General features: G+C 36.8%; 1 protein-coding gene across 16 annotated transcripts in view; it reads right to left on the bottom strand.

Moving 5' to 3' along the window:
- Window positions 1–27,320, bottom strand: part of KCNMA1 (potassium calcium-activated channel subfamily M alpha 1) — a 439,294-nt gene that overhangs the window by 27,471 nt on the left and 384,503 nt on the right. For all 16 annotated transcript variants that reach the window (XM_058840858.1, XM_058840857.1, XM_058840866.1 and 13 more), the window contains 3 exons: window positions 25,440–25,664; window positions 22,084–22,276; window positions 776–889 (listed from right to left, as the gene is read on the bottom strand). In XM_058840858.1, coding sequence (XP_058696841.1) covers window positions 776–889; window positions 22,084–22,276; window positions 25,440–25,664 — 532 coding nt within the window. The remainder of the gene's footprint in view (window positions 1–775; window positions 890–22,083; window positions 22,277–25,439; window positions 25,665–27,320) is intronic.

The raw sequence follows: 27,320 nt of genomic DNA, 5'->3' as shown, positions 1-27,320 counted from the left end.
TCATTAGAATGTGGGTTCCACTGTTTTTTTCCTGACTGATTGAAACCAAAGGCAGAAGTTTGCCAGGCTTAGCTAGTAAGTAAAGTATTTAGGAGGAAAAGAAAGTACAGAAAGAGAATAAAGTAAGGGAAAAAGACAGGTAAGGCTCTAAAAAATAAAACTGAAAAAGAAAACAGAAGGACAAAGGACCACAAATCAAGTTTGTATTTGCCATGAAAAAAACAGAACAGCTTCTGCACTTCACATCACACCGCTTGACAACATAAATACCCACAGCTAGAGTGGAAATCAGAGTCTAGTTACCTACCATCATTGTATTCTCAGGAGTGAAATATCTCATACTATTATACAGAGTTTGGTTACACATGATTAAACAGTTTTGGACCATGAAGAAATAAACAAATGGCCTCTTAGAATTGATTAAATGCACAGGAAATATCTGCTTATACTTACTCTGGCCTTTTTCCTTTTCTAACCTTAGCCTAAAGACCCCTGCTTGTTTGTTACACTATGCAAAAAGAGTCTTTTCTGATAGAATATTTATTTAGGAAAATGGAGAAAACCCAAAGGACAGAAATACATTTCAGTTATTCAAACAAAGTGAACTAACTGTTACTAAACTTTGTTTAGAAAGAATAATTCAACACAGTTATCAAAAGAGAAAACATAGCAGTGTAAGATAGAGTATGGGTAATTTTTCTGTACCTGCATAACAAGGAAAGTGGGAAAAAGACATGGGAATGTACATGGAAGGATAAATGTTAGTTTTTCTTACCTAGCTCTGTTATGATAGGGATGTTGGCTCCTGTTGTAATGGAGGGTTGACGTAAGAGGCCATGCACTGGACTGTTGTCTGGAGATGTCCTATCCATCCCAGGGGGTGTAAAGCCTAAAATGAAAACAAAAAAACAAAACAAAACAAAAAAAAAAAGAAGAGAGCAAAATGGAGAAAGTTTACAGAGGGCAAACTACACCAAATGAAAAAAAAAAAAAGATCCCTAAGCAAGCACCTTTCCTTAAACAGCAATTAAGATCTTAGAGAGTACAGTTTGTAAATGGCAGTACAACCATGAGGAACAAACTGCTTCTGTTAGCCAGTTTTAGGTTTGATCAGAAATCAAGATTTAAAATTATCTATTTTCTAAGAGCACTACCATCCACAGGGTGGGGTTTTTTTCAATTTTCATGTGTACCATTTATGATATGCATTTCTATAAGGATTACAATTGTAAGAATAGTGGGATGGAAGGGTCCATTCTAAAAGACAAAAAGATAGGATGAAAGGAAGAAGACACAGGTTTTCACATGGTATGTGAGAGGATTTCTTGAAAAAAACTGGAAAAAGTGACAATTTGAAGGAAACAAAGATGGGAGAAGAAACATGTGGGAAGGCATCAAAGAAAAAACAAAATCTGGAGACCAGCAACATTCACCTTTTAAAAAGACAGTTTTCAGCCAGATCTTCTACAGTTTGAAATGGAGCTCTTGGCATTGAGCATTTCTTAATCTATTTTTTTTTCTTTAAACAAAAAATATCCAGGCAAAATCTTTTGGAGTTTGATTGTAAGTACTGAAAAATAGGTAGTTATACAAAAACCCATGTAATAGCAGGACTGGAAATTCACCACTGAGACTAATGCATTCCATCCCCCTTGTCCAGTAAAGCTATAGTAAACATGGGAATGCTCATTTAATGTCATTGCAGAAGTGATGGTGAAAGTGAAGTGAAAGTGACTTTATGGTTTCATATAGACCAATATAAAGGCAGAATTTTTAGAGAAATATTTCTCTGCTAGGAATAAAATTGAGCCAAGATTATTTTAAACCATACTTTTTTAAAAAAGACGTTCCTTTTTTTGTTTGTTTTTTGTTTGTTTTGTTTTTTGGTTTGTTTTTTTTTGTTGTTGTTTTTTGGGGTTTTTTTTCCCCTATATTATTCCTAAGTCCTTTGACTTCACACCTGACATCCAGGGACAGACTTTTGGCCCTTTGTCACTAGTTTTGGATTCTGTATACACTTATTCTCAACTAATCACAGCCAAATTAATTCATTACTTAGATTCACTATCTTCTTGCAGTGTGGAAATTGTTTCACTCCATTAAATTCATTGATACATTCACCTGTTACTGAATTCAGAGGAAGACGATACTATATTATCTACCTTACCTTTCTTCAATTTGGGTACCAATTTACAAACCAGGTAATCTCTAAACTAAATTGTTAGCATGTCATATCGGTTTTATATTTTCTTAAGAACTTACAGTTCTCTTCTGATGATAATTACATCACTCTTAAACTGCCCCTAAACTACAAGGACCACTAGATCTGAGATACTTGATTTAATTTTCTCTTTCCATTCATCTATCCCTATGTTTTGTCTGTACCACATAGAGAATGTACAGGTAATAAAACTAGAATCACTGGGAAGAGACTTTTTTAGCTCTGCAGAAGGTACTGGTATGAATTTCATTCTGACTATCATAAGAAAACTAGATGCAATGTGGTGATTGTACAGACAGGACAGTTTAAAAAGGGAGTGAAAAGTCTGCAAAGAAATTCCTCAGGAGAAAAGAAATGGATATGGTTTCTTCAACAGGCATGCAAGACAAAAACATTGTCATAGAGAAACCCAAGTCAGTAAAGCAGCTCTATTGATATTACCGGTGGATAGAAAATCTTCAGAAAGCCTGTTTTTTAGAGACAATCGGAAATGTTAACAGTCAGTCATGTATTACCACCTGTTGTGCTGAACTCAAGAAGACCAGCTTGGTGACAGTGAGTTGCAGCCCCAGCCAGTTTCAGTTTGCAGATGTTTTCTTGCATCTGGCACTATGACTGAGAGCTGTTTTGGCTCTTTGAATGTTTACATCTTCATGGCAGAGCCTGAGATTCCTCAGGCTTACCAAGTGAGTCTGACAGAGGTCCTTCAGTCACAACCTCCTAAGTCACAGGTAACACTGACACTCACATAACAGCAGAAAAATTGAAGTGGGACTCCCAGGGGAGGAAATGCTATCTGAGGACAGGTGGGTATTACTGTGATACCTCCTTCTGCAGCAGGATCCAGTGTTTTAATTCTTGTATTCAGTTATGGAAGGCATTCTTTTAGGAGATGCAAGATACGGCCTGTGTCACATTAGAAAAAGCTCATCTAGCTGCAGATTCCTTGAGCAGTTAAGGTGGCAGGCCCAGTTGGGTCCCCTGATGAATTACTAGTCAAAATGGCAACAGCAAGACTTTTCATGCTCACTTATCTAAACATAAATTAAACTAATATTGGTCTCATGCACTCTAGGGATTGTACTGCTGGGATTATCCCTAGAGGCTCTGCTTCTCTCTTTTTTCCTGAAGCCTTTCTCCCCATCTCAGGATGCACTTCCTAAACCACCTTCTAGTGAATCAAGCCCTTCAGATAGCAGGAGCACAGCAGTATTTCCTTACCAGTTAAAAGAAAATTGAAGTTAGTGTAACTCATCTAAATGTGCAAGCTCTTCCTGCCTCCCCTTCACTGTAACGTGCACATACACAGAGACACGCACACTCTCAATCCAAGGCCATTTGTAGCCACCTCTCTAACCCTTACAATATTTGTCTTCCTGGGATGGTGTCAGAAGATTGAAGTAAATGTGGCATTTTTGTTAGACACAGATTGCCAGAAGCTCTGTAATTGCACACTGCATACATAGTACATTCAGTCTGAAATGCAGGAAGCATGTTAAAGGGATTGTGTTTTCTCCTTGAATGAAAAATACACTCATGCCTTAATATTTTTCATCCTACTGTCTTGAAAGATGTGAGAAGTATCTGATAATTTAATTTCCCTGCTCATACTTAACTCTACATTTTAGAAATTTGCTTATAAGAAATATAAAAATCTTAGAGTATTTTCAGGAAAAGGAAAACCAGAGCATTTGGGGATTTTGTGTGCTTATGTTTTGAGTCACAAATCATTGAACACCTTCAAGACACATTCCTGCTCCCAAATCACAAACTAATTTCCATACACAGGCTATTTTTTTCCTCCAGAAGAGAAAAGAAAAAAAAAGAAAAAAAAAGTGCAAGAAACGAACCTGCTTTATCAGAACTTTCATTTAAAGGCATGAAAAACTACAAGTGACAGCTGTGCAGATTCAGTGAATGTGACATTTTTAAATTTCTTCAACTTGACAAGTAAACACCTTAAATCGGTAATGCTATATGCATAATACATGACCTGTATTTTGACATCCATCATCAAATGCTGACTTGAGAAAATACAGGTTTGTACGTCAAGGAATGGCACCCATAAAGCAGGGAGAAATTCAGGTCACAGGGTATTAGGAAAACTCTATTTCATTACAGAAGCTGAAACAAGCTAAAGGCATCAGATTTAAGATCCATTTTCAGCTGTGAAAAGATTCAATTCTTCTGTGCAGAGCATTCATTTAGAAATGACATGCTTTCCTCACAGCCTCTTTTCATTTTCCTTTTCATATTCCATTTTCTCCTTCAGTCCCCAAACCTTGTTCCATTAATGCTCATAAAAATGGTAAAACAGGGTTGATAGTTATGATCTTAGAAACACGGTATCTCCTTGTTCTACAAACAACTTAGGGAGCTCTGGCTACAATTGCTTAACAGGATCAAGCTTACAGTAAAATTCACATCTGTGCTAGTCTGAGCACAGTGCTTGTAGAAGGAAATGCAGTGACAGTGGGGGAACTTCTGGAGACGGGAATTCTCTTTGCCAACAATTTGGAGGCACAGCAAAATCATATCAGTTCTGGCAGTCATTGCATCCGGTACTAAATTGTTGTACTGGGTAAGTGGTTGACTTTGTATCATTTCAATTTTGCTTTTTTGTGGCTTGTTTTTATTTTCCTCACTTATTAAACTGGCTTTACCTCAGACCATGAGTTTTTTTCTCAGGGTGGGACTCAGTTGTCAGTCACAGTCAACCCACCACCATTGGCTATAGTGATAACCACTACAACATAACAGTTATAGAATCATTTAGGTTTGAAGTGACTTTAAAAATCATCAAGTCCAACCACTAAACCAGCACTACACCAAGTCCACCATTAAACCATGTCACTGAGTGTCACATCAAAATGTCTCCTAAATACCTGCAGGGATGGTGACTCCAACACTTCCCTGGGCAGCTTGTTCCCGTGCTTGACAACCCTTATAGTGAAGAAATTTTCCCTAATATCCAATCTAAACATCCCTTGGCACATCTTGAGGCCATTTCCTTCTGTCCTTTCACTTGTTACCAGGGAGAAGAGACCAACTCTCAGCTCACTACAACCTCCTGCCAGGTAGCTGGAGAGAGCAGTCAGGTCCCCCTTATCAAACCAAGGAAGCTTCAATAGGAGGTAGTCCACCCCTGCCTGTCTCTGAAACAAGATGCTGCCAAGCAGTGGATTAAGAATATCATGGCTCTGAGAGGAACAGAGGTTTTGGGCTCCTGACATGCTCCAAATCAGTGAGGCCTGGCTCCCTCTAAGATACTACTGCTCACAGGTAAATAACAATCAATTGCATCAGAAGCAAAAATCAAAGTCTTAAAGATGTTCTCACCTTTGTGAAAAAAGAACACAGGGGAAGCTTTCTCCCTAACAGGAGGCAAGCTCTTTTTACCAGGGGATGCAGGTGCTCCCCTGCTCTGAGCTCAGCATGGCCAAGTGGGTATAAAACCTCCCTGTCCCTCACAAAATACTGCCTGTGTAGGGATGAGCAGCACTGGGCTCTTGAGCTCTGTGCCTCTCGAGCCAGGCTGACCTGTGTTCCTCCCAGGGAGGCACCAGCTGTGTCTCAGCAGTAACATTCTGAGATCCACAGTGGCACTGTGATGAAGTTCAAAATTAAGGAACGCTGGCATGGCTAAACATGCCTTCTTTCCACCAAGCACCACCAATTTTGCTCTGTGTTAGCGACTGCCCTGACTGCCAAGTGATCTGCTGTTTGTGCTGGCCATAACCACTAACTTTTGTTTCTTTGCAGGTCACTTGACTGAGTAAAGTCTCACAAAATACAGGCAAGCTTGCTCTTCATAGCAGTAAATGCGTTCTTAAAGTTTGCTGAGGGGACCAATAAAGGTTCACTGGGGTTTTAATGTAGCAGGAAATTTGTCTTGTGGATGTGCCCTGCTTCTGTTCCACTGACTCCACCAAGACCCAGATGGGCATATTCTCAAAAATGAATTTTTATGCTACATTTAAAAGACATCTTCTTTTCTTGAGGATCATAATGGAACCTTTATGATTCTCTTCCCCTTTTTCTCTGCCCCCCTTCCTTATCAAAGATACATGTTTTACTAAACTGGAACCCTGTGCAGGTAGAAGACACTATCCCAAACTGAAAATCTGCTTGCCAGACTTAAAGGTTATGGCCTTGTTATTAAAGCACCTTGTAAAATGATAGTGTCCTTTAAATCATGCTATTTTAGGGAAAGATGTAATGGAATTCACAGGATGATATATGCACTAAAGTCCTCCAATATAATTTAAAAAGCATACATACATTCAGCTACCTCTGGTCCACCTAAGGAATCTGAGACAACAATAATATTTTGAGCATATATGAATAACACATAAGTGGTGAAGTGCCAAACATGCTCCTGACAAGTTATCATGCAGAAATTTGGGACAAATATTTTCATTAAGCAGAGCCAGCCAAAAAAAAAAAAAATTTCTCAAAAAGGACCTCACAGTTGTATCCCTTTGCTACTGTTTGCTGACAATGTCATTAATATTCCTGTGAATTCAATTGAATGATAGACTATACCTGTTATTCTCCCAAGTACAGCCCTTGGGTATACCTGGAAAGTTCAGCAGCAGTCATGCAGCTAAAGAGCTGCTGACATTCATGGGAATCTGTTACAGCCATTCAATTTAGAAACAATTCTAGCTTCAGTGTCCCATGGGGTCTGAGACAGAGTTGTAGTTTGGCCTGAGAACCTGGAAATCCTAAATTCTGGCTTCAGTTCTGACTTTTACTGAAATTTTTGCTGAAGATCTAATAAGCTCTTGGAGATTATCGCTAAAGGTCTGGAAAAGGTGAGGAATGTGAGAGACCAGATGTGACTACGTAAGCTCCCAGCTCTCTCGGACAGAGAGAGCATCTTCAGAGATGCTCCAGGCCCAAACATAGGCCAAGGTAAATCTACAGAGAGTGGAGGCTGAAGAAGGACATCTTTCTCAACTTTAGCAACCCTCCAATGCCTTGGGACTGGAACAACACCTTGTGCTTTGAACCATGAGAGAAAATGTCACAGAGAACTAGCTGCCACCTTCCTGACAAGAAAGTATTCTTCTCTAACATCCCTTCCCTCACTTTCTGCTGAATTAGAGAGCCCTACAGTGAAAATGCCCTAGTCAAAGCTCTGCTGGAAGCACAGGGCAGTGGGATCAATGCTAGTTTCCGCTCCCCTAAGTGTGAGATCCATTCCTGGATGAGTTAGTGGCCCCATGTGCTGAAAGTGTAAATGATTTATAGGTCTGCTGGTTCTTGGGCTGCTCTAACAAGGTAGGATTAAGCTGTAAAAACAAAGATCAAGAGAAGGACTGGTGTTTCATCATCTTGAGGTCTAGCATTGAATCACACCACATTGATTCCATTTCAATTGTGAGCAGCATAAAATATTAGAGAAGCGTAATATTTAAGCCTAGGGCAGAATCATGTATAACTTAGAGGGGTTTGTTCAAAGGTACTTATATAAATCTTTTCCCAGTTTAAGTGCCATTTTCAGTTTCACTATCATACACACCCCAAAAAATGAAGTCCACCTGAAACTGCCTATTTTTTTTCATTGTTGGCTTTGTAGGATTTTTTTTCCCTTCACAAAATCTTATGTGGTAATTATACAAACCATAACTCTGCTAATGTTCACCACAAGCTTACACAACCCAAAACTACCAAAACAAATGGGCATTTCTTTACTAACACTTTGCAGAGCACAGCCTTAATGTTCACTTCTTGCTTTTTTTCTCAGTTTAAGTAAGATAATATATAGTTACTAGCCATAGCACTTCCCTCAAGTCTGACTGAATGGAAACCCTCTTTATACAGTAAACAAAATTACATTTCTCTTTTTTAGATTTTTACAAACTTTATTTTTTAATTGTTCCTACTCTTCATTTACCATTTAATAGTTTTCTACATATGTGCTTCTGGGGCTCAAAGTTGGTAGCATCTAAGTTTAGCACAGGTTTGCAGCTAAAATTATTTAGTATATAACAATACCAAACTCCTCTCAGTTTAATCATTAATCAGCCCTGCATATTTAGACTTCAGGCAAAAATAAATATGCTGAATAAAAATGATCAAATAAATTAAACTACATTACCTAGTTTAGAGAGACAGGTATTCAATAACTAGAAACAAAATGGAAAACTCACCACTAAAAATGATATATCAGCATGATAGATGAGACTCTACATTATGTCATTGTATCAAAAAAAGTAAATTTTTCCTTAGTGTAAAAAGAAGAGCAAAGCCAGATATCATAGCAAGTAATCAATAAAAATACTTGAAAAATAAAAGTAACAGTTATGTCCAACATCTGATTGGCAACTACTGAAACATAAATTAAACAAATTTCCCATTGCTGCTTATGGGAAAATTATGTAGATTAGAATTTGATTAGGTTTATATCATGAGACTCAATTTAGACTTTTAATCTATTAAGCTCCAATAAATGAGGCATCTGAATAGCTCCCCTGAGCAGCAACAGTAATAACGACAGCAGTCATTTTTTGGAATATGTATTCTGACAATTTCTTTAGCAGACGAGTCTACATCTTTAAGTACAATTACTTTATAACTTCTACAAAAAATTCAGGTGTTTGCAGTGAGGAAATGGATACATACAAAATGCTTAAACAGACATTTTATGATAATCAACATCTGTCACTCTGTTCTAGCAATATTGTTTTTCCATCAACTTGGACTTACTTACAGTCAACTTCATGGTCTGTGTGGGCTAAGTAGTGCCAGCAGACTTGCAAATTACTCAAGCTGGAACTGAGCTGGAAACCCATGGTAAAATGTCATTAATTTCTCTACAGGCTGGGTCAAAACTAAAATCCCACATTCAAGGCTGTTTTGGGGATTGAAGATTGAACTGTGAAGGCTAAAGCCCCATTTTATCAAAGAAATCTGAACTAAATTCCAAGAGCTGAGCTTTGAAACAGGTTGGATTCAGATCAAGACCACCTCTAATTCATCTGGCAGGTATGCTTCATAGCCCTCCTGCACATTTCCTGCAGTCTAATCTATTTGCAAGTATACAAAAGTATTCTCTCCTATATTGCTGTGTATTGTAAAATGCAACCCCTCAAAGCCTGCTGACTGGAGAGCACATTGTGCACGTCCTGTCCTGCCAGATTTCACCAAATCCTAGAGAAGCTTTTAGTAGAGGGGTTGTCTTATGCACATAGTCAAGTGCCAGTAGGCAGGTAGCTAAAAAAAAAAAAAGTATTTCAAAAAATTTCAGGGCTTTATTAAATGCTTATAAGTGAAGGAACATGGATCCTGTGTACCTGTGTGAATATATTTTCTTTAAAAGAAGCTTTAACATGGAATTTAATTCTGGCACTCAAGCTTTCAGCATGCCACTACAAAGGTTTTCTGCAAGCCAAAACTTTTTATCAGGACTCCAAACTGAACATCATAAAGAGGGAAAAAAAAATCACAGTCACGCTCTTTGTCATTTCAATACTGCCTTTGGTAGCACATGACTTCAGAGTAGCATATCTGTTAAAGACAACTTTGTGCATATCATGTGTGAAACTGAGTATCAGGTTGATTTTAATTATACCAGTCTATATAACATAACTCAACCAACTTTCCCTTGGAAAGCACAAAAAATCCCACAGCCATTTCTTTCTACTCCTTTTTTTTTTTTTTTCCCACCATTTAAAAACCCCAAATGCAAACGGCACAGAGGTGAAATCAGGAGGAATCTGAAGCAGTTCTCTAATTGAGTATTCTTGAATGATGTACCAGTAGCAATATATTAGCTGCTGGTAACACCTAAGGTTGTGTCAACAAAACTGGCTGAAGATCAGCAGTGCTACCACTGTATCACCGGGTTCACCCAGGCTGTGAAGTGTGGGAACCCCTGCTTCAGTCACAATCAGGAATTCAGAGAGCAACTTATGCCTCTGATGGCCACATCCAAAGCATACAGTCAGCAGTGTAAATAAAGAGGTAATTCACTCAAATATATCAAGAAAAAAGGAAAGGTATTCAGAAAACCAGTGAGGTGAAGTCTGCTCTTAAGATGAAAATTCCATTGCTAGCTCTGCACTGTTTTGGCTCACTGTCTTTCTCCTCTTACAAACATTAATCTTAAAAAGAATATGAATTCTTTATCATGACAGAATGACTCATTATTTTATCAGAGTTTTTTCTAAAATCTATAAGGAAATAGACAGCTCAAATGTCTTTTTATATTTAAAGTATCAGCAGAAGTGTCTCTACACCAGGTTCTTATTTATTTTATTTATATGGGATCCGAAACCCATTACACTAGGAAACAAGCTGGTAAAGACAGTGGTAACAATAAAATGTAATGTGGTATTCTTTAAGTAGTGAAAATTAAATGGCAATCATAAAATGTATACTACAGTCTCCAGTCACACTACAGACAACCTGAAAACTTCCAGCAGTTTTTTCTGGGGTTTGGTTTGTTATGTTGTGGTTTTTTGGTTTTCAGAATTGACCACTTATTATCATCCATGCATCTAAATACTACTTTAATCTCTACAAACACTTAACACATTAGTTTTCCTATCCATTATTGGTTAGTAGAGAGTTAAATGGGTTGATAAAAAATAAAATGTTCTCTTCCTTGCTTTAATTTCATTAACATCAATAACAGTGGAAATAACTTTCCTTTCACTTAGGCATTTTGGATATTTCTGAGGATCTTTAGTCTGTTTATTATTATTATTTGATATAATTCCAAGAATAAATATTCAGGTTGCAGTGTGGACTTTTGTTGCTAGTGAGGCAGTTTTATAAGTGGTGATTTTGGGCCAATCTAAAATATAAATCTCCAGGTAAATTGTAAAGGCCAATTTACATGTGACACAGTGAGCAAGTTGCCATAAAAAAAATATCTAGACACAGTCCAAACTTTTAGAACACTGACTGTATAATTCAGTCTACATCTTTCACTAAAAATGGAAGATATGTCGAGACAGATGATTTTACATTGCCACTAAAGAACTGGAGATTTAATTAAAAGTTAGAATAGAAACAATTTGCAAATTATTGAGGATTTACAAGAGATATATACAGTTTCTAAAATACACCCCTGAATATGTTAAAAAAAAATGGCCAAGCACCTGTTCTGCATTTAATTTTCTTTACAGCATAAACTATTTTTGAGCAAACTCACACTTGTGGCTAGTGGCTTAAGAATGCAACTATAGGGTTGTTAGCCCTATTAATCTGTCCTGAAACAAAGAAGAATCAATGTTTTCTCAGGCCCCATGCTACACTGCCTGATTTCAGTCTCTTTCTTTTTGGAGGAGTTGTTTTAAAAATGTCTGCCTGTCTTTGCCCTCACTTGGAGATGCATTACTAAGTCACAGAACAAGCAGACTGGCAGGAACTTAGAAAGAAGAAACCCCACATGGCCATCCAATCACACTAAAAACCTGACTATGCATTTAAGAAAAAACTCTGTCAAACTTACAGAAAATATTTATGCTATTAACACTGTAGGGATACTTGCCCTCTCACTACCAACCAGTAATCATGCTCCTAAATTAGTATTTAGAGTATTTGACAATTTAAGTTGAATAGAAAATTTAAGCAGGCAACCAAACTTCAAATCAACATGAAAGGTGGAATTGCCATTACACTTCCACAGGATCTACTTCAAATTTTTAAAGAAAGCTTACATATATTGCTATGACATTACAGATATTTTATAAGATCTTAATCTTGTCTCTAAATAAGCCACTACAAAAATTTCCATTAGCCATAAACTTATTTGGGTGTGTTGAACAGAAATAAATTACAAGAACTAGTTCAGAACTTTCTTCAAAAAAAATCCCTCCCATACCATTTACAAAATTAATAATTTACTTTTTCAGCTCTGTTTTGTTCAGATGTTGAAAAGCTGCAAAAATACATTATTAGGAGCTCAGCAGTATTGATTCTCAAACAAAGGCTGTGCCTCAAGTCAGCCTGAATATCCCATCCTGCAGATGCTGAAAGAACTAGCAGGTTCTTGATAACCAGAAGCTAACAAGCTTTTAGAAAATGCCTATTATGGAAAGTCTGGGCTGCCTCATATTTAATCATGTCAAACCTAAATCAACAGGTCTGTCTTGAAAAGAGAATGCCAAGAATTTTATAAATTCTGTCTAAAGCTCTTTCAAAGTTCTGCAAATCACTAGCAGGTGATAGATTCTGCTTTTCTGCTTTGGAGATCACAGGATTTAACAGGGAAGAACAAAAATCTACTTTCTCCTGCAATGCTATTAGACTGGTAAAGTCTGCTAGATACTGATGCTTTGTATCTTCCACAGTAAAGCAAAACCAGTGACATTGATCTCTGGAAAAACCCTACCACCTTTATGAATATAAATAACCATTTATTAAGCAAACAATACATAGTGAAGCAAAGAAAGACACCAGAATTATGCTCATGAGGCTGCCTGCTGTGGTACATTACTTTCAAACTATCTTGTATTCCTGCAATATATTATCTATATGTTCCATTTTCTTGAAGTTATCTTCATAATCAAGATGCTATCACAAGTATCATGGGCACTGGAACTATTTTTAATTTTCATTTAAAGAGCAATTAAAGAAAGACAATGGATACACAAGATAATAAAGTAAGTGATTAGCAGCATGCAAATGACATAGGCTTAATGATAATACCCTGCTCTATTCTCCAAAGGGCCTGTTGAGAGAAACCCTTCCTACATGTGGTTGTGAAGCTAATGTGCCTCAGCCTACAATTACAACATTGCTGACACCATTAACCACTGAAACAACATCACTTCATGAAATCCTTGTTGTCTCATTAAAATGCAAAGGGTCAGGTAATTTACCAGCATTGTGTGTCTACTTTTGTTGTGGGTAATTAGCAAGCATTACACAGCATGGACTCCTACTGGGAAATAGTTAAACTGTGAAATATTAAAAAGAAATTTTTATATTTGATGGGAAATTGAAAGATAAAGAATTATAACCTCAACATACCTTTGAATTCAAAGCCATGAAAGACACACCTTTTACACATTTAATGTTCTAAGATTTTTATGGTTGGTTATTTTTGAAAATTAACTTCTAACTTAAAAATTTTTCTTTAGTATAATTGTATCTAGATATACATCTTTTTAAGCAATTAAGAACTTTAAGAAAATACACAGAGGGAGGTGCAAAACACCTTAACAGTTTCCTAAAGACTGACATATGGTTTCTTAAAAATAGTTTTTGTTTTGAAGCTAAAACACAGAGATTGGTGCAGTACATTCCAATACTCATGTTCCCTTTCGTCTTGCTAATTGCAGCCTCATATCCCTATTTAAGGGAACCTTGATAACATTCACTATCAGCTCACATCTTGTCAGGGAGCAGAATGGTCTCTTATTCTTTAAATGGAAGTTTTGGAACATAAAACACATTCCAATAAAAGTGAACAGAAAATTATGAATTCATTAAACTACTTTGGTATCTTGTGCTATATATAATATTTATATTCCAACTACTGTAAAATATGCTTTAATATCTTTAGGCAACTCTAAGGACTTAAATATTTATAAAATGGCTAAAGATAAAGTATAGCTCTCTTATTCCTACATACAGATGATGTAAGGCATGCAATCAAAGACAATAACACTTTCAACCCATTTGTCATCTTAAAGGAGCCTTTCAACTTCAGATCCCTTGTGTGCAATCTACATAAGAGTTGTTGCCTACATAGGCAACTCCAGAGGAGTTTGCTCCTTAAAAACTACCAAGAGTGCTATACTTCACATAAAACAGGGTTTTCTGAAAATGGAGACAAAACTATAAATTTGCAGGGAAAACAGCTCCAAGTGGGGCTTCAAAATACTGCTGTATTTATCTCTGGGACATCTGGGAACAGGAAGCATTTTGATTTAATATTTCATAACATAGAGGCAATTGCTTCCTTGCCTGGTGTATAATTAATGCTCATAAAAAGAGTGCGTTTTTTTATTCCTCAGCATCAGAAATGCACAAAATAGTACACCTTCATAATAGGGGGTTTGCTTTCGAGATGTTGAACAGCAAATAAAAATAAAATTGAGTTACCATAAATTTATAATAGTTTTGGGATGCTTAAATATACTTTAAGTGTGAGATCACATATTTGATGTACTGTATTATCTACCTCCTTCGTCCTGTTTTATTTTTCTCTGGCTGAAGCAGAACATAACTTAAAGCAAAATAGGAAGAAGCAATTGTGAGAACTTAAAGGTATTTGGGCTAGGACCTTACAGCATTTCTCAAATACAGTCAAACTGTGTCAAAGGAATGTGTCTCTCCAGCCATTCATCCAAACATTTTAGTGTTTTATAACATAAGAATTGAAAAAAAATTTGCTTTAATAGTTTTTCTCTCTTTCCAGGAAAACTTAGAGAGAGGTGGGAAACTACTTTGTGTGTGTAATTCCAGCAGGCAACATTGGTGTCCAGCTGAAAGGAAAGGTACCAAAACTGTGAAAGATGCTGCACAGGATCCTTCCTGCCAAGGGTTTCATGTGAAGACTGGAAGCCTAGCTAGGTCCTAGCAGAGCTGGTTTCCAGAGCACAGGAAAAAAGTTAAGTGTAAAGCCTCTCTCCCACCCAGTTTATTTAAGTCCAAATATTGCAAAGACCTGCACATAATCTAACTTTACACAGGTGGACAGTTTCATTGAAGTCAGAGAGATTTATTAACCTGTATAACATTGAGCACATAAGTTTTGGAACAAGCAAGGCATCAGATTGTAAACTTGCCAGGGCAAAGGCCATATTTTATTCTTGTATATATCAGGACTATGACAACAAGCTCTTAATTCCATCTAGAGCTCCAGTGTGCTACCATAAAATAAATAACAGCTATCAGCTGATCCATCTAGTTCAGCAGGATAAGAAATTATGTGCATGTTGCAAAAAGGTAATACTGAGTTATTTATCACAGTGACCTGATCTTCAAAAATTGGACTATTTTTTTGTGAGTAGATAACAATATAGGACATGTCTGGCCCTTATCTCATTTTTCAGTTATTAACTTCATTACTTAAGATGGTCAGCCTTTGTTATGAAAAGTGCTAATGAAACCAATCTACAAAAAACACTTCAAAATTCAGTTAGGTAAAAAAAATAATCACTCAACCAAATTTTCTTAATTGTATTATTATTTTTGCAACAACTGATGCTAACAAAAATACAAGGAATGTTCCGAACCCAGTATAAAAACATCCTTCATCAGATTTAATTCCTACACTAAACTATCAATGCAAACCAATAACCCTGAGTTCAATGCAAAAAAACCCATTTTTACAAATGTGGCTGGTAGGATTGATATAGTCTTGGAGAATATCTTTCCAAAAATCTGTGTGAATTAGTTAATTATGAGCTACCTTTAGGTATAACAAGCATTCCAGAATCTAAAAGACACTGATATACAAAGACACTCTGGAATCTAAGTATTGAAAATAATAAAGCTAATGTCACACCTCACTTTGACACTTTTAAAAACTACCCAAATCTTTCACCTTCTGCCAGCACTATTCACTGATTTATTTTTTAATATTACAACTACATTTAACATTCTACATTTACTTATAAGCTTTCCTAAGGAGGTTAAGTAGCTCCTTAAATTTTCCAATTATTTAGTGCAGTGCAGCCAAATAGAGTTTGATTTTCTGTATTTGAAAGTAAGGTTCTTTATTTCTACGTTTCCATTAAATATAAGAAATTAAACATAGGAAACAGCACCGGAGTTGTCACAGAATACCAAATTCCATAAATGCCTAAAAATTAACTTCATCTATGATTATCCAAACCTATATTCTGAAATATTTTAAACCTTATGACTATAAAGTAAGAGAAATATGATTCAACATTCACTAAACCCCCCTCCTTCAGGAATAAAACTGTTGCTTTGAATTTAGACAAAGTTTTCTCTAACAGCATTAAAATAGTTATCTCTGAAAATGGCACAAAACCTTCGCTAACAAAGCACTTAAGACAGTATTTATCCCTTCCCCTTATTTAAGAATTTTCTATCATTTTCAATCCCAATGATATGGTTGATCTGCCTCTCACTAACATTTCAGAGATAAAGCAATCAAGAGGTAGAGGTGAAAAAGAATATATTATCTGCAAGCACAACAGAAAACATCTCAAATTCATTTTAATAAGAAATTTATTGCAGCAAATTGTGAGACCAAGTTCATAAAATGTTGCAATGATATAAGAATTAACGATCAGATTGTGAAATAAATCTTATGAAACTCTGTTTCTATACTTTCAATCAAAGCTTAGGACAGCTCCAACAGAAGGTGACAATGATGTCATAAGCGATTTTTAAAGGAACTAAATCAAATGAAATTAAACTTGTACAGGGCTATTTTACCTTGTGCAATCTGGTACACTTGAAAGTCAGTGTGTAAAATTCTGAGTATGTTTACTTGATTTTATAGGATTTTCCCCAGAAGAATCCTGCCATGATGTATGAAATGTATTACCCAGGAGTTCATCCAATCTTCATGTTTTTCTCTTTATTCTTTCTTGTTGGAGGATCTATTATGAGAACTGTAAATGAAGGCCCTAAAAAGATCACTCATGTGTTGAAATAGTGTTCCTTGGGAAAATTCTCATAAGTTGAAGTCATTCAGAAAACAGCTGCAATTGTTACTTTGCTGAAATACGTCTACACTGCTGTACTGTGATCTGTCTTAGAATGTCTATGGACAAAATGTTACTGTACAGCCTCCCCTTTCTGTACTTTAGACCTGCCTGAAGCTATAAGATCACTTTTCTTTATTGTTTAGTAAGTGTTTTTTAATGAAATGTACTGCTCTTATTATATAGGACTCAAAATAAGCTCTAAATCACTATCCAATAAAAGAAAATTATTGAGTTGGATATCTAAAGTTACTACCCAGAGGCTACTCTGGTACAGTATTTATAAATCTCTAAACAGTTAGGTATAATTGTCTTTCTGGGTTTTGGGAAGAAAGCCAAATAGCAGCTTTAGTTACAACTGAAGATAAATATTTTGTGTTGGGCCGTGTTCATCTGGTGGATAAAATAACAAATAAAATTCCCACAAAGTAGGACTCTGAGAAAAAAACAAGAAACATGAAAACTAAATGGCAATAGTCAATAGATGATACTTGAAGAAGAAAGGATGGAAATGGCAACAAAATGAAGGAAAGGAAAATTACTGGAGGTCTCCCAATTTAACAGACAAGGGAGATCCCATCATATACTCAGTCCTCCCAGGTTCTTTGGAAAAATGTTATGACTGAGAAGCACATGTTATGGCTGTGGACCTAATATTCTCTGGTCTGCTCTCCAAAATACTTCTTGATGAAATAATCTGAATTTCTGTTTGAGAGAACAGAATAAGAAACAGAAAGGACAATAAAAACCAATCTCCAGTACTTGGGGGTGACTTTTTCTCCAACACAAACACACACCTCTTTACAGACCTTTCTAGGAAGATAGTCAAGATCTATCAGAGGAAATCAAGATAAACAGGGCTTCCTTGTCACAAATCAAACATTTAGTTGAGTTTAGAAATAATTTTGTGAAGAGGTGGGCCAATCTCCCACTTTATATTTTGTACTTCAAATCTGAGAGATCTTAGTGAAAAAATAGTTTCCTGCAGTTTCAGTGGGATACACTTTGGCCTTTCTGTCCTTGGAATCTAGGTTCTAGGTCTCCCAAAGGCGATGAACTGCCCTGATGATTTCCAAAAGCTCATTTTCAGGACATTAGAGTTTGCAGCCCTAACCTCTAGCAAGCCCATGGAGCTTTGGTCAGCCCGGTCAGCTCTGAAACGATCAATGCAGACAGTCCTGAGAACACTTTCAACATGAGAACTTTGAACAGCACAGGTTTAATTTGAAAGAGCTTCTTGTTCTTTTTGAGTAGAAGTACACATTTTATGTAAAGGAGATCAGAAAATCCTTTCAGGACTGTTAGTAAGCTTTTCTTCCTTAGGAAGACAGCTTGTTTCCACACACAGTTCTGTGTAGCCATGCATTTGGTCGTCTGTTGCCAGACAGCTGATGATGAACATAGATTTGACAACTTAGATAGTTTACTGCCATCCCCTCTGGATATGCCAGGTCATTTGTAGCTCTGGTCCAGATTATTATTTTTTTCCTATGTCTTGGAACTTGGAGCTGGATTTTTCTTCCATGGAAGGTCGAGGCAGAGCACTGTGCTTGGATAAGATGCAATTCTGGCCAGATCTGTTATGACCCAAGACAGGTAATCCAGAGGACAAAAATGCTGCTGCACTACTTATAGAAGGTCCACATAATTACTGTTCACCATTCAAAAACATGGGGATATTTTAACACCATAAGGAGGTACTACCAAGTCTTCATTTCTGTAGGGGAATGGCTGTGAGTGTTTTAAGTTTGTCTTGAACTAAAGTGAGAAAATCCTTCATTAATTCAAACCAGATTAATTCAGAGCTGATTTTTCAGCAGTTAACTTAATCCATTGGGAACTGCTATGCCTATTGCTAAAGAACTTTCCCTTTCAGCAAAGTCATGTATCCCCCCCACCTGTTCCTTCTGCAGGATCTTTCCTGTCGGATTGCACCTGGGTTCCATTTCAATGCTATGTCCCTGGCTGCAGAGGGCATGTTTGTGTGGATCCAGAGGGCTGGCTAGTGATGGATCCTTATATGCCTAGGGCTGAGAGTGTCTTTGGTGTTAAAGCAGGTGATGAGGATGAAGCTATAGGAAAAAGGGAATGAAATCCCAACATTTGTGGATTCTTTTCCTGCCACCAACTTAAAGCAAAGGAGTTGTAGTTATAGCCCTGTATTTCAATATTTGCCAACAATTATGGCTTATCTGATGGTTAAATAAATTTGCACCCTGTTTTTATAGCACTCTTCTTGTACTGGTGTCATCTTTTGCCTAAAGCTGACAATCAGAGATACAAACTAGAAAAAACCTTGTATGTTCAATAACCTATCAATTAAATGACTATTTTTTTTTTCAGAAATGTAAACATAAACTATGTATCAGGTTTTCATATGAAATTCCACTGCTTAGTGACTACATAATTATACATATATAATAAATACTATTTTACTCAGAATAGCAAGGATAAGGTCATACTGTTAAATCCCTCACCAAAAATCTCGTAGCTCAGCCCATACATTGCTTAGACTGCTCACATATTTTTTATTTCTTCTCTTTTCAACACCCTGTCATAGGTCAACTGACCTTCTGCCACACCTCCAGATTTTCTAATGTCAGTGCTTCTGATGATCAGTAACAGAAGTAACATAAAAGAACAACACAGAAGATCTGAAGCATGATGTTGATGAGGATGTCTTGATTCAAAATCACACTTTAAGATCTAGAAAAAGTCAGGCTGGCAATACTGGAAGTTTGTACCAGCCAATGTGTTAAGGGTAAGTATGTCAAGCAATACACAAATGTAAAATGACAACTTGCTCTGTAAATAAAGGTGCTTAATTGCCAGTAAGGATCTGTGAGTTTGTTCTAATATGCTGCATGTTGACCAGCAAAAGTTGAATCACCTAGTTTACGTAATTGTCATGATAGTTGTGTCCGCCGTATGTTAAAGCTGCATTTCACAGACAAAAATGTCACATTGCATATCATTTCCAGTAAAGTTTGTGCAATCGAATGATCTAACTGTTTCTGACAGTCTAATCATTTTATTCAAGGTCTTTCATGAAAATTTACTGTATTGAAAGGAACACAACCAATTCAGGAGTTGTGGATTTCATAAACAGAGAATTTACTGTGAAGACAATTATTTTCTGAAGGAACTGGGCTTGAAAGAACCCAATTAAAATCAGCTGCTGGTTACCTGCCTTATGTTATGCCCTGTTTCCTCAGGACAGCTATGGAAAGAGTCACCTTTTATTTCTTAAAATGCAGTCTGATATTTACCTGAAGAAATGTCGAAAATTTCTAAGAATGTGCTCACCTATTGTTCCTCTGCTTCTCTGCATCAGCAACATTTAAAAGGGCTAAAGGGATTTGGACTATGGCCAGTGTACACTTCCTGACCTACGGGAGCTATTGCTGTAGCAACAACTTGGGTATTAGAGAGTCACAGAACAATTCAGTCTGGAAGGGACATTGGAGGGTCTCTGGTCTTATTTCCTTCTCTAAGCAGGGTCAACTATGAGGTCAGATCAGCTTCTTCAAGCTCTATGCAGTCAGGTCTTGAATACCTCCAAGGATGTAGAGTAAAAAATGACAGGTGTTCATGTGGTGCACAAGACTGGTTATTGACAGGTTTCTCTATCATTGCTGAGGGATGGTCTGACCCTGTGTACTCCCAGAGGTAAAATACAACAGTCAAGTGCTGGAAGTATCTCTAACTTCTGAGCAAAGACAGAAAATTCTCTCAGAGTGTTTGTGCTCAAGAAGAGATTCCTGATTATTTTAATTATGTGTGTGATAGGAAAGAGATTCATCAAAGAATAGCCATTAGCCTGGTAGTGAAAGTACAGATTTAGTTTCGATACAGAATTTCAAATCCCAGGAGCCTCTATGCCTGCGTTCAACTTCTGCAATGAGTTTTGAAATCCTGACTATAAGCAATCAGAGTGTGAGCAAGTCAGTCTCCCAAATTTATGAGGAAAGAACTCTAAAATATTTGGGGTTGTGTTATTTCCAGACCACAGATTTGAAACTTTCAGCACTCACGGGGTTGAAAACAATTAGTTTCTTCCTTTTCTTCTCTAAATCTACTATTTATCCAGAAAACTGTCCAGTTTGACTTTGAAAACTTCAAACTTTTAGCTTCCTGGTACAATTGAATTCCAGTATTAAATTCCACTATTTTATTGCTGATTCGAAGAATTTCCTATGCTCAAGTTTCTGTATTCAAGAAGTTACATTGCAGCCTCTGATTTTTGGCACATAATTCCTGTTTCCTGATTAGAGTGTAAAGAGGAAAACCTGGACTTAAACTTAGTTCTCACAGTCCTTGAGGGAAAACTATCTCTAGATCAGGCTCACAGGGAAACTGCAGACCAAAGCACAATCCTTTCCACCTTCATTTATAGCAGAACTAGATCCAGAGGGAATATTTACTGCTGCAGTTAATAGGTTTATCAAAGGTAGGACTTCAGCTGCATAAGCTGCAAGACCCTTCAGGGATGGGAAGATGATTGTTTTTACACTGATGGTCTTTGCCAGGGTGCTTATGACTGCTTTGCAGCTGCTTTGCACAGGCACAGATGGTGTAAAATAGCCTTTGGCTACCTATGAATCAGTCCCCTACTCTCAGGAAAGATTGAAAGATTTTGTTCAATGTCTTTAAATGGGATGACTACATGTCTAACCATGGGAAGAAATAAGCTTTCAGTTAATTCTCAGTGGCTTCTTGAGCAAGAAGGTGCCAAATCTGCAAAGAAAACTTAAAGTTCTTGCTATTTTTATTTTACTTTTTGGCTTGTGTTACTCAAACTTGTATTTTCTCTGTAGTTGCAATGTGTTTTACATAAAAAGAAATTTTGTTAGACAGAAACTTCAGGTATTCCAAAGAATAACTGCAAGTTATCGCTGGTTATATAACAGCAACTCACCCTGTAAAGGAAGCCACAGTGAGAAAATGACGTTTTTATGTATTATCTAGGAAAATTTGAAAATGAGAAAAAAATGCCAGTTTCATGTTCATTCATTTCTCCTCTGAAAGATGTGCTTTGTGATGTAGCAGAGAAACTACGTGACTGTCCCTTTAAAAGCCATCATACCAATCAGCAGGTTTAACTGTCAAGCAAGCTGATGTAGGGCTCTTTGAATTACTGAGTGAGGGATATTCTTCCTGCCAGGTCCTGTCCCCTGTAGGCACTGCAGAGAAGTATTATAGGGCAGTCCTTACCTTGGGAATTAGCCTGCAAGACCCCAATGCTGTCATCAAACTGCATAGATTTGATGTTGAGTGACGCCAAGATGCATTCCTTGTCCTGCAGCGAAGCATCATCAATATTATTCTGATTGGCTGACAGGATAACGCACATGTCGCAGAGGTTGATGTTGACAGCCCTTAAATCAGCCCGACTTAATGGCGTACCCTTCGGCACAGGGAAAAAAAAAAGGGGGGTGCAGAAGAGGGGAAAAAAGAAAAACAAATTAAAGATTGAGAAGGAGCTTTGGGAAATTATTTAACAAGTATCTTTTTTATGCTCTGACATTAAGCTGGTCTAACTATGTGCCAGGGAATAGGAGATGTGTGCTAATCTAAAGGGTAGTTGGTGCTGATGGCAGCATTTTAGGTTCAGTCTCAATACTCAGTCAAGCTATTACTAACAAACAAGAAACAGGAATAATGCCAGCATTCTACATCTCATCGGTGACTTGAAATTGTCTTGATTTAAGTTGCTATCATGTGGCAACCTCTGGCTCTCTGAATATAACAAGGGGGGTGTTTTAAATGTCTATTTATCTCCTACCAACTCTCAATGGTCTTGGGCAAAAGAACAGCAATTTAAACAGGAAAGCATTACGTGTCCTGCACATTTGAAATGCAATCAGGACAAAGCCATTTTTTTCTACCTAAAGCAATACACAGAAAAGGTTAATCCTTTTCGAAGCACGCTTTTGGTGCTTCTAGAAGGAAAACACACTGAGCTTCAAAGCTGTGTGATTAAACCCTTTGAAACAGAAACAGGACTTTATACTAATGGGCACAACTTGTGCAACGTTCCCTGTTCCACAATGCTCAATCAGAGGACACAATCATTAAAACAAAATGCTGCAGTAGCCTATGGATTTTTTTTCATAGTTAACAAACCTGAGATATGACACTTAACATGATTTTTTTTGTTCAAAATTACACTTGCCTTTCACATTCCACAGTCTACAGCGGCAGTTACAGAATATTAAGACTACATTACAGGGGTTGTGAGGTCCAGGAAATTCACTTCTTTTTTTTTTTTTTTTTTATTTTAATGGAATCTAGATTCTACTCTGCTGCCTCACATGGTTTGGTGCCCAAAAACCCCAATGATGAGGAGACATAACTGTCTCAGTGTCATGCAGTGACTTCCATAAAATCAAGACCCTAGTCTTTCATCTCCTGATCATTCATGGTGATTATCTCCTGAACTCCACTGAGAATACTCGATGCAAAAGTGAATTCAAAATGCACACAGTAAAGGAAGAGCTCAATTCTTATTCAGTGATTGCCAGTTTAATTATTCCATGTAACTTTAAATAATTTGAGACATTAAACCTTGTGAAAAACAGTATGTATCAAACATATACGATTTCATTATAAACTATTCCAAAGTTAGATTATGATTATTCCAGCCACTTTAATCCTGCCCTTTCTGTCTGTACTGTGCACCAAGTGAAGCAGGATTTCTGTGGGGAAAAATAATATTCAATTGTGCAATTAATTAAAGGCTGACTCCTAATGATTTTATGCAAAGGGACAGAATTAAGGCTGCCTGAGGATATTTAAAATTGGCATTTGCCTACTTTTTAAGAGTTTACTCAGCAGCTTAAAGGCTTCTTTTAATACAGACTTTAAATTCCACTTTTTTTTCTTTGAAACCAGAACAAATGTTTTTCTATTCAGCTGTAACCACATCTCCATCAGATATCAGCAGCAAGTTTTACCTCGTGAACCAAAGCATGGAGAAGTATGAGTGGCCTCCCTTTAACAGGCTCCTACAAGTATAATCTCAGAAACTTAATAACATTTTGAAATTAGTATAATTAGATCAGAAATTGCTGCTATTTTTAACTTTATATCACCATTTTGAACCAGATAGGCTGGGAAAAATAAATGGAAGAAAAAGTAATGAAGTCTGTGTGGTCTTCAGCACCCTTGATTATTATGTAAGATATAATTTCTTTAAAAACTCTGTGTTTTTAAAGCTGCATCAACTAATTATTTAAGCCATTCAAATAAAAATTAATCTAAAGCTACTCTGAATTTTGGTGTAAACTGGGGAAAGTAAAGCTGGTGAGCATTTCTTTAATGTCTCTTCAGAATTCAGAATCAAAACTTTGCAAAAACACATTATAGTAATGAGTACACTTTATATACTGGAAGCAGTAGACGGATTCTATTCTGCTCAGTAGTTCAACAGTATTATCAATTTAATTCTGATTCCCTAGTCTTTAGCCTTCACAGTGACTGGAATTAAAAGGAATTGGCAGAAAGAGGAGGATATTAACTGACCAAATCTGATATTGACACCATTTTTGTGACAGCAGAGAATCTTGTGACACCATCTGTTGGATCAGGTTACAGAAAAATGCCAAGGGCTAACACTAAAACTGCATTTACAGTAACAAAGACCTACAGCCTGAATTAATCAAAAAGCAAAGACAGCCCTTTCATTCTATAGCTATTTTCCCAATTATTCAGTTAAGGTTACATTCATCATTGATTGACTGATTTTTAAATGCTGAAATGAAATAATATTAAGAGCTAGTAAACTCATAATTTTTCATTCTTAAAAAAAAACATCTAAACTAACTTTACTATATAACATGCAAAGCATTTTCTTCCATGCTGATACCATGGGGTCCCACGTGTCATTTATAGCTATGGTCACCTAAGAACATCAGCTTGGAGGGCTTCATTTGTTATTCCTGGAGCTCTTGTTTCTACATTTTGCTCTTAAGAGTGAATCATAATGATGTACAGAAGAAAAAGGACCTTTGCAGTTTTAGTGGCTGTGTCTACTAAGATCAATAGCAGCTTTTCATTGATTTAAAAAGGGTCAGGGTTTTGCTGTACATCCACACAGGACTCTGAACTGAAATGCCATGGCAATGTTCCTTATAAAGCAGGCCAGTCCGTAGGAAGTCTTTATGAATACATATAAATATTACGTAGACAGAGTAACAATAATTTTTTCAAAGGTTTTGTGGGTATAAAAACATAAACAACATCATAAATAACTGCTGTCAGGGAAATCACAGATCAGAATCGACTCCATGCAGGGCACTACAGTGAATGTTCAATACATAACACAGCTAATACATCTGATAGCAGCTGAAACTCATCCAATGAGGATGATGAGGAACCAAACACTGCAGCAAATATCTTCTAATAAGGTCTCACAGGGCTCTGTTTTCATAGACACAGTAAAGGGAAAATCTAAGTCCTCAGGCCTATAAGTAGACAAAAGTAAAAAAGCCTAAGATCAAAGTCAATACGAATCTGTCCAGTTGGTGTCCTAAATAACAAAGTATCAATAATATGGCTTTTGAACTTACAGGCAAGATTGAAACCTTGGGGAAGTTATGCAGTGTCTCCCATTCCCTTCTCAGGTATTCAAGTGAACCCACAAACACAATATGCTTGAGTTCATGGTAGTGAAAGTTGCTGGCTCGTAATGGCATCACTAAGTTTCTTAATCCAATCAAAGCAGATTTAACATCCCCAAATATGCAAACGACTACATGCCCACTTAAAACTGTCATCGCTGCTTCACTTCGAGTCTAAAAAAAAAAACAAACAAAACAAAACAAAAAGACAAGGGAAAAATGAAACAAAGGGAATCTTAAATCATATATTGAGTTTAAAACCAGGAAAAATACAACTGTCAATATTGTTCATGCACAAAGAAGCAGTTTGAGAACAGCTATTCATTTTACCCTTATTTATATTTCATTAAATGTGCTCAGCAGAAAAAAAATTAAATTGTTCTTGTTTGCAAATCCTTTGGCATTTCAGAAGACATTATATTGGGTGAAATTCTAGTCTTTTTCGAGTTTCTGTACATGTGGATTGCAACTCTGGTTACAAAGTACTGTGGGTTTAGCTAAGGATTATAGAAAAGAGATGCAAAATCATGCCCTAGTTGACAAATCACTAACTGGGGTTTTTTCAGGATCAATTTGGAAAAGAAGATGTTAAGTGTCCAGTGTTCCTAGCAGAGCTCTTGTGAGTTGAGGACCATAGTCTCTTAGAATCAAAGCTCCCATTTCAGGACAAGCTCCTGTTTCCCTGTGAAACAATCCACGAATGCTCTACACTGCTCTGCTTTACAATGGATGCCCATTATATGAGCTTCTCTCAGTGACAAAATAAAGGTGCAAGCTTGTGACTAATACTAAATTTTCAGGCCAATTTGACTTACTGAGGGAAAAGGTCTCATGGAGAGTGTTTAAACAGTTTCCAGAATTATCTTCTTGTCTCAGTGGAAGAATCAATTTTTGCCCTAACTTCAGCATTTTTTACTTCAGTTGAGCAGGCAACTCAAACACCAAGATGATTAAATAAAGTCCCATGGAAAAAATTACCTTAATTTCTGGAGCCAGTCTTGGCATTGTTGTGCTCCATCAAATAGCTGGTGTACCATGGATACCATATTGCCAAGAGACTGTACGCTCTGTACCATTACACAGAAGTTTTGCCAATGAACAAAACGAAAACAGTGGTGATCTGCAAAATTTTCCTCTCACTGATCCGCAGTATATGTCATTTTTCTAAATTACAGAAGCATGGTGGTGTGCAATTAAGATTGGAATATGCAGCAGATACGCTCATTATGTCAGAAGAATGGGAACTCTGATTAGAAGTTTTCTCATCACTTAAAAAATGCATGAGCTTTCAATTTCTCCAGGGCAATTACATTCATTTTCATACAGCTTGACCAAGAGAGTTGTCTTGGCCCTTCAAAGAGCAGAAGACATGAGTGAATCCTCAAATGAAGTATGTCTGTTGTCCCATGCCTCTGCCCATGTGTCTGGAATACTCAGACTTTACAAGACAGACACCAAGTCTTGAAAGCAGGTATGTGAAAAATGTCACTCCATAAATCACTCCTAAGTCTGTATGTAGCCACGTATGGCAAAAATCCCTTCTTACTACCTGATACTGCCAGAATGTCACAGGGCCAAAACAGACCTTGAGCAGTAATATCAATTCTTTTCTGACTTGGACATCATCAAATATCAATTAGAAGACAACCTGGGAAATCCCATCATCTTCAAATTATGCACTGATTTGTACTTGTGTGGTCTCTAAGGACAGCATTAAATTTGCATAGATATGAATGTAGACATAAATTGTGGACTGCAAGTTTGAAAAGGTGTAGGGAAGCATTTTGCTGGCAGTGTATTTATTGGTGATGATGCATGAAGCAGAAAGAA

Source organism: Poecile atricapillus, chromosome 6 (assembly GCF_030490865.1).
Source record: "Poecile atricapillus isolate bPoeAtr1 chromosome 6, bPoeAtr1.hap1, whole genome shotgun sequence".
Taxonomy (NCBI): domain Eukaryota; kingdom Metazoa; phylum Chordata; class Aves; order Passeriformes; family Paridae; genus Poecile; species Poecile atricapillus.
This window is presented reverse-complemented; position numbering and strand designations above follow the sequence as displayed.